A 7,445-nucleotide genomic window follows, 5' to 3' on the forward strand; every position below is an offset into this window, starting at 1 on the left:
CCAACCTGTGTGCCATCCACGCGAGTAACCATCATGCCCAAAGACATTAAACTAGCTCGCCGAATTCGTGGGGAACGCGCCTAAGTCGTTGGTCTTCTGAAAGAAAACATTAAAGGCTCTTTTCAGAGCCACAACAGGTTCTTCCAAGAGATAAAACTCATATTCGAGGGCAGCCTCACATTACCAGTTTTTACATTAGATCAAACTAGAAATTTGTGGTTATGTATATACACGACCAGAATAATGCGTACAAACTGTAGGATTACCCGCTATTATCTAAATATAAAAAAATAAATAAAAATCCCTTGTGTCCTCGGTCTCAAGCCTTTGAAACCACCCAGAAAATAGATTTGCCCTTGTCGAAGATATGGGGGCTCTGAAAAGAGCCGTTTTTCTGAACTACTCTCGACACGTACACGATCACTTCTTTTTCGGGGCTGCCTTTTTTACAGACTTGGGTTTGGCCACTTTAGGCTTGGAAGCTTTGACCTTCTTCGGACTCTTAGCCGTCTTTTTGGGCTTTGCAGCTGGCTTCACTTTCTTGGGACTCTTGGTGGCTTTCTTGGCTGCAGCGGGCTTCTTTGCAGTCTTTTTGGCTGCTGTGGGTTTCTTCGCGGCCGGCTTCTTTACTTTTTTGGCAGCTGCAGCAGGCTTTTTCTTCGGGGCTGCCTTTTTCTTGCCTGCTTTCTCATTTGCCTCAGCCTGCTTCTTATTGATTTTAAATGACCCAGAGGCACCGGTGCCTTTGGTCTGCACCAGAGAGCCTTTGCTAACCAAGCTTTTTACGGCCAATTTTACGCGGGCGTTGTTCTTCTCCACATCGTAGCCGCCAGCAGAGAGAGCTTTCTTCAGTCCGGCTAAAGATAGCCCATGACGCTCTTTAGAAGCCGACACAGCCTTCACGATCAATTCAGACACGCTAGGCCCGGTCTTCTTTGGCTTAGAATTTGTCTTCTTCTTCGGCGCCTTAGCCGGAGGGGCTGCTGGAGCTGTTTCTGCCATTTCGAACAAACACTCCAAATGAACAAATCAGTCGAACTGAATAGCGAGCCCTGGCTCAGTCGTTCATATTACAGTGGTGAGAACCGTGTAGATTCAACTTGCTCTTTGCTCTGTCTACTGACGAGTGTGCTTTCTGCTTTCACAAATTCTCTTTTTTAAAATAATACAAAGAGAGGAATCAATACTACAAACTCGAGACACGTCGAGGGAAACTTGATTTTAACAGAGTACTTGTCGTCACTTAAAAAGAAGGTGCCGCTGTATGTTCAGAAAAATAAATTACATCAAGGTAAGCGACGGACTGTCACTCGTTTCAGGACGAGCGCGAATTTATTTGCCAAATAATCAGTGGCTAGACTTTCTTTCACACTGGAGGCACAACGGACTAATAAGAGAGAGGTCCATAATCGATGTTGTCAAGGGTTTATATCTTTTTTCGAAAAATCCACAGAAAATCGGGGTTCTCTACAGGTTAAAATTAACACACCCGCAGATGTTGTCTTTTCCCAATCACTGTTAGGTTTCCTTGAAAAAAAAAAAAACCCAAAACAACTGCCATTCAAAAATCCAGGGCGTAAAACTGCATTATGCTTCAGAAAGTAAACTTGCCCAATAAGAAATGTGTCATTTGAAGGATCTAGATTGCTTTACTAAAATATCACATAACCTAAGAATAGAGGTTTGATTTCTGCACATGAAAAAAATGCATCTTTAGCAATAAAAGACATCTCTATATTCCGAATGATTTACTGTATATTCTAATGACGCTGACAAGCTGCATCAGTTAGGGGTGAGTCACTGATTGTATAAGTTGGCATTCCATCATGCAAATGAGTAGCTTCAAAGCCAGCGGCAGGTGAGCCTTAAGAAAAGAAATGATAGATCGCAGAGGCGTTTTGGGGAAGCTGTGGAAGGTGAGTCTCAAAGCCAAGATCCAGACCTGGAATGAGTGGTACAGTGTCAGTTCTGTGAAGAAAAACAGCCCAGACACCAGTGCATCTGCATCTCCGCACAAGGTGGTTTGCCTTGTCAGTCACCATATTTAACAACTCTGTTGCAACCGCATCACAACACAGCATTCAACATCCCTGCATCCAACATAGTGTACAACATCCTTGCTGTGCCACCTGACAACAAATTAATTAAGACCCCTGTTGATGTGCCTTTTTCACAGGCTGAACAGTTAAAGAGAAGATCAATCTGCTCTTTCAAGCAGTTGTGCGACATTTCAAGGAGTTGGAAGTGGTCGCTGGAAACAGCAACTTCGAAGGGAGTGCCATGTTACAGTGTTGACAAACTGTATCAGCTAGGGATGAGTCACCCATAGTGTGAGGTGGCATTCCATCGTTCAAATAATCATCTTCAAAATCAGCAACAACTGCAACTATTAAAAAAATAAAAAAGGCAAGCCTGCAATGTCGCAAATAGAATTCAATCTATTTCAGCAACGGCAAGAAGATAGCGAACCACCTAAAAGAGCCAGGTAAAGAGAGAAAGAATTACTCTGGCACCTGATGTTGCAATCCCATTTCCATTGTTATCTTCTATTAAATTAGCTGTGCACTCTCACATCCTGGGAGAAATTTGAGGGGTAGATTAACCAACCGAAAAGACCACCTGAAGTGTTGGACCAAAACAAAAACAAAAAAAAAAATACATCAACATGTGTGGGGTTAATGCTCAGAGCCAAATTTGGACCCAGTCTCCCAGAAGTATACCACTCTTTAGTAACGCAGTATAGCAGAGGAGTGCCGCTTGAATTCCACTATTTTAAAATGTTCATGTGTAATTTAGGAATGAAGAACATATGATACTATACAATGCAATAATCTTCTGAAGTACAGTAAAAGGGTGAAAAAGGAAACAATATGAAAATCATGTTTGTTTCAATCATACATGTGAGGAATCTTGCCTGTGTGTTTGTACATGTTACATTTAGAGATTATGTAAACCTCTAAATCTGTATTGCTTTATCAAAGGTCTGGGATACTTGTCTGGCAGACAGCAGGTTTAGTGGCACAAAGATTGTGTAAGCAGCATCAGAGAACCAGAAGGAACAGTCCCATATCCTTTTCTCTTCTCCCAGTGACCTTTTATTTTAAATATAATGCAGTGTTATGGTGTAAGGAAAACGTTTTGCAGCTCAACATCAGCAAAACCAAGAATTATTTTTTTGACTTTCTGTAGCAAAATAGAGCCTCTACGACCCTGTCACTTTTCAGGGCTCACTGCTACAAGTACTTGGGGCTCCACATCGGTGACTGGCTGGATTGGTCTCATAACACAGAGGAACTATAACAAAGAAGACTGTGTACCTCTAAGGTGAGTAGTGACATCCTTTACATACTGTTAAACTCTGTGATGGGTATCATGGTGGCACAATGGTATCACTTCTGCCTCACAACACAGAGATAGAGGGTCAGGCAGTGCCATATATTTTGCATTTTTTCTCCTGTCCATGAGGATTTCCTGTCACAGTCTAAAGCAGCGGTTCTGAAACTGCGGGGCACGGAAGTAACAAAAAAGGGGGCGCGCAGATGTGAAAAAAAGAAAACATCTATTGAAACCAAAACAAATTAACTTAAACTACATTTTGATACTAGAAAAATAAATATAGTTAGATAACTGTCAATAAAAGTTAAGTAGGTATAATAAAATATGCATCTATGATATATCATTAATTTAAAAAAAACAAATTGGTATTAGTGAGCTCCTTTCAAAAAAAACCGTAGGGGGCACGATTAAAACTGTTATGAAAACTTGGGTTGGAAATACTTAAAGGTTGAGAAACACTGGTCTAAAGACATTCAGGTTTGGTAAACTACCATAGCTTAATTTGCTCTAGTGAGCAGGTGTATATGTTTTTGCCCTACAATGGAATGACACCCATCTTCAGGTGTTGATTGTGTCTTGCGCTCAAAGATGGCTAGATTAAGCTCCAGCTGCCCTGTGATCATGCTCTGAATAAGTGGATTAGAAAAATGGATGGATGGAAAGATAACTGATCGCTATTGCAGTTGCAGTTTTCTCCACTGTGCTGTGCATGTCACTTAGAGAGAGGCCCACTGAACCAACAAGCTGATTCATAAGGCAAGCTCAGTTATGAAATGCACTGTCAACCCACTGGGAGCAGTAGCAGGAGCAAGAATGAAGACAAAACTGATGGCCATTAAGAACAATACTGCACAACCTCTCTCTAACACACTATCATTAAGTACTTTCAGCCAATAAATCATTCAGCAGATTTTTATCAAGTAAAGCTACTTGGGCTCCTAGCTCACACTTGCATCTATAGATTTTTATGTTGCCTCATTATGACTGTCTTTTTTTTTTTTTAAGCAAAGTCACAATTTTTTCTTTTTTGTAATTTTCATGTGTAATGGGGGTGGGTGGTTTGTTGTCTGTTTGTCTATTAATCTGTGCATCTGCCTGCCATGCTTGAAATATGACCAATCTACATCAGATAAGCCAATTTGTAGACAATCAAGACATTTAGGCCTGGAAGGCCCAGTTTGTATACTCCTGCTCTGGTTGCCTAAGAACAGCAAGGAGAAAAAAAGAAAAAAAAAAAAAAAAAAGATTATGACCAGGCTGACTGCAAGGCATAATAGAGGGAAGCAGAGGACATTTTCTTTGGCATTTCATCTTTTAAATATAAGAAAAATCATACAAAAAAAAAAAAAATCACTGTCAGCAAACAATAAAAGGTCTCCAACTACGGTTTGTGTAAACTTTTAGGCAGCTGTTCACTCCCAATGGCTACCTTCCCTGCATGAAATGAGAAAGTTGCCTTGTATTTTTCAATGTTGAGTAAAACCTATTTTTTTTTTTAAATTATACTTTATTAATCCTCAAAGGAAATGACAGTACTTTTTTCACATACCCCTTGGGGTCAGAGCACAGGGTCAGCCATTGTACAGCACCCCTAGAGCAATTGAAGGTTAAGGGCCTTGCTCAAAGGCCAAACAGAGTAGCATCTCTTTTGGCAGTGACAGGGATTTGAACTGGCAACCTTTGGGATACCAGCACAGATCCTCCCTAGTTAACCAAACATTTTAGAGCAATTGTCCAATCAACCCAACCAGCAGAATGTGTGGTAGCACTGTATATTTGATTATCACATACCACCAATTAGCGGTGTCTTAACATGTATTAGTCCACTAGAAAAGATCAGGTTTATTCATAAAGTATTTATGAATACAATATTCAGTCCTGCATAATTTTAAACCTGTATTCCTTCCAGAGAGTTGTGTGTAGGAAACAATGCAGGCTTCAAGAACGTTTGAGGTGGTTTATATATATATATATATATATATATATATATATATATATATATATATATATATACATATACATACACACACACACACACTATTCCAAGCCAGGCTACTATTACACTTTATTTAAAATTAATTAAACGGCTTAGGTGAAGTCACAGATCTTTAAAATTTTACTTAGCATTATGTAAGCAGAACCGTTAGTCACCCAATACCAACTACTATATTAATATACATTCCATTAAAACATTCAGCGCCCGTTGAGAATACGTTTCAATGGAAAATTGCTCGTCTGAATAAATGAGTGGCTCTTAAAAGAGCCGTTGGTGTTTAGAAATGAGTAGCTAAAGAAGCTTATTTGCTCTTAGCCGGTTTCTCCGTCTTCTTGGGTAAAAGTACAGCCTGAATGTTAGGCAATACGCCACCCTGAGCGATTGTCACACCACCCAACAACTTATTGAGCTCCTCGTCGTTACGCACTGCCAGCTGCAGATGGCGAGGAATGATTCTAGTTTTCTTGTTATCACGGGCAGCATTACCAGCCAGTTCAAGGATTTCAGCAGTCAAGTACTCGAGCACAGCAGCCAAATAGACGGGTGCACCAGCACCCACACGTTCAGCATAGTTACCCTTTCTTAGGAGCCTGTGAACACGGCCGACGGGAAACTGCAAACCAGCTCGAGAAGAGCGAGTTTTGGCCTTAGCACGAGTCTTACCACCAGTCTTTCCTCTTCCAGACATCTTATATTAACACACCAATTCCGAGTTCTCGAATGTTTTAAGGCTGAAATCTTTGTCCTCCAATGGAAAACCGAGAGAGGAAAATGTTTTAAGAGGCTTGTGTTCCGCTTTTATAGAGGCCTTCTTGGCGCGCGACGTGCTGAACAAGCATGACTGCTCGATTTGCATGTTTTTTTATTACGTCACCAAGGGGCGGTGAGTCCAAGACGTTGCACTCCACCCCTGCAACTCTTCGGTTTCAAAAAATACAACTGCAAACAAAAGTAAAATGCGGCTTTAATATCGTTTCTTTGTACCTGTACACTGAACGTATACATACAGATATCATTTATTTTTCATATATTATGCCTCTTTTCCTGGGTTTAATTGCACTGTCTTGCAGCAAACACGTGGGCTCATTTAAAGGCTTTGTTGTCGAAAGCACAACACGGGGCAAAAGGAGAGATTCTTTGAGCACAAATGACGTTGTAGCCCTCTGTGAACGATTTTCATGATCTCTCATTGTAAAATTAAAAACACAGTGTTAGAAACAGAAAGAAAAAACAAAGTTTTACAAAGAACAACTCAAATGGGAAAATTCTGGAACACAAAAGAAATTACAGTACAAGAATTGCCTTCTCATACTGATTACTAAAATATTGATCACTTTTCTCATCCATCCCTGCAAAGTTTACCTTTTGCGATTACGGCCAACTAATTTTGTTTTGTTTCCTTTCAGGAACTTATAACATTGATTGTATCCACCATATTCCGACATTGTTTTAAAACAGGTAGGAATACTGGATGCTATTAGCAAAAAAAAAAGAAAAACTTAAAATATCCTTTTGAAAACAGTACCCCAATGCAAACGTATTTTGTCCATTTCAAACACAACGGTCGAGTCTAAAAGGAGGGAAACGCATGCTCGCTTATAGTTGGTGGCGACGTGCAGCGGTTCTGATTTGCATGGCTGGCTATAAAAAGAGGAGCCGAAACAGTTGCGACATTCTGATTTTCATGTGTGAAATCTGCAACAATGCCTGAACCAAAAGCCGCGCCAGCCCCCAAGAAGGGCTCGAAGAAAGCTGTCTCTAAGAGTCAGGCTAAGGGTGGGAAGAAGCGGAGAAAGTCCAGGAAGGAAAGCTACTCCATTTACGTGTACAAAGTACTGAAGCAAGTTCACCCCGACACTGGTATTTCTTCTAAAGCAATGGGTATTATGAATTCGTTTGTGAACGACATCTTTGAGCGCATCGCCGGTGAGGCTTCCCGTTTAGCGCACTACAACAAGCGCTCAACTATTTCTTCAAGGGAAATCCAGACTGCTGTGAGATTGCTGCTGCCGGGTGAGCTTGCGAAGCACGCCGTGTCCGAGGGTACAAAGGCCGTCACCAAGTATACCAGCTCTAAGTAAATGGTGTAGTTGTGCCAGAATCCAACGGCTCT

At 40.8% G+C, this 7,445-nt stretch overlaps 3 protein-coding genes across 3 annotated transcripts; 1 reads left to right on the forward strand and 2 right to left on the reverse strand.

Moving 5' to 3' along the window:
• Window positions 1–381: 381 nt before the first annotated feature.
• LOC114667860 (histone H1-like) lies at window positions 382–1,027 on the reverse strand. Its single transcript, XM_028823368.2, has one exon. The coding sequence runs from the start codon at window positions 1,000–1,002 to the stop codon at window positions 421–423; it is 582 nt and encodes a 193-aa protein (XP_028679201.1). The 5' UTR covers window positions 1,003–1,027; the 3' UTR covers window positions 382–420.
• A 4,357-nt stretch (window positions 1,028–5,384) lies between these two features.
• LOC114667941 (histone H2A-like) lies at window positions 5,385–6,168 on the reverse strand. The gene has a single exon (XM_028823478.2). The coding sequence runs from the start codon at window positions 6,018–6,020 to the stop codon at window positions 5,634–5,636; it is 387 nt and encodes a 128-aa protein (XP_028679311.2). The 5' UTR covers window positions 6,021–6,168; the 3' UTR covers window positions 5,385–5,633.
• Window positions 6,169–6,815: 647 nt separating this feature from the next.
• LOC114668044 (histone H2B 5-like) lies at window positions 6,816–7,445 on the forward strand. Its single transcript, XM_028823652.2, has one exon. It carries the CDS (start codon window positions 7,036–7,038, stop codon window positions 7,411–7,413), a length of 378 nt encoding a protein of 125 aa, XP_028679485.1. The 5' UTR covers window positions 6,816–7,035; the 3' UTR covers window positions 7,414–7,445.

The sequence above is a fragment of the Erpetoichthys calabaricus genome, chromosome 1 (assembly GCF_900747795.2).
Source record: "Erpetoichthys calabaricus chromosome 1, fErpCal1.3, whole genome shotgun sequence".
Lineage (NCBI taxonomy): Eukaryota > Metazoa > Chordata > Cladistia > Polypteriformes > Polypteridae > Erpetoichthys > Erpetoichthys calabaricus.

Coding starts and splice junctions, on each gene's coding strand:
- LOC114667860 (XM_028823368.2), bottom strand. CDS start 1,002: ATGGCAGAAACAGCTCCAGCAGCCCCTCCGGCTAAGGCGCCGAAGAAG.
- LOC114667941 (XM_028823478.2), bottom strand. CDS start 6,020: ATGTCTGGAAGAGGAAAGACTGGTGGTAAGACTCGTGCTAAGGCCAAA.
- LOC114668044 (XM_028823652.2), top strand. CDS start 7,036: ATGCCTGAACCAAAAGCCGCGCCAGCCCCCAAGAAGGGCTCGAAGAAA.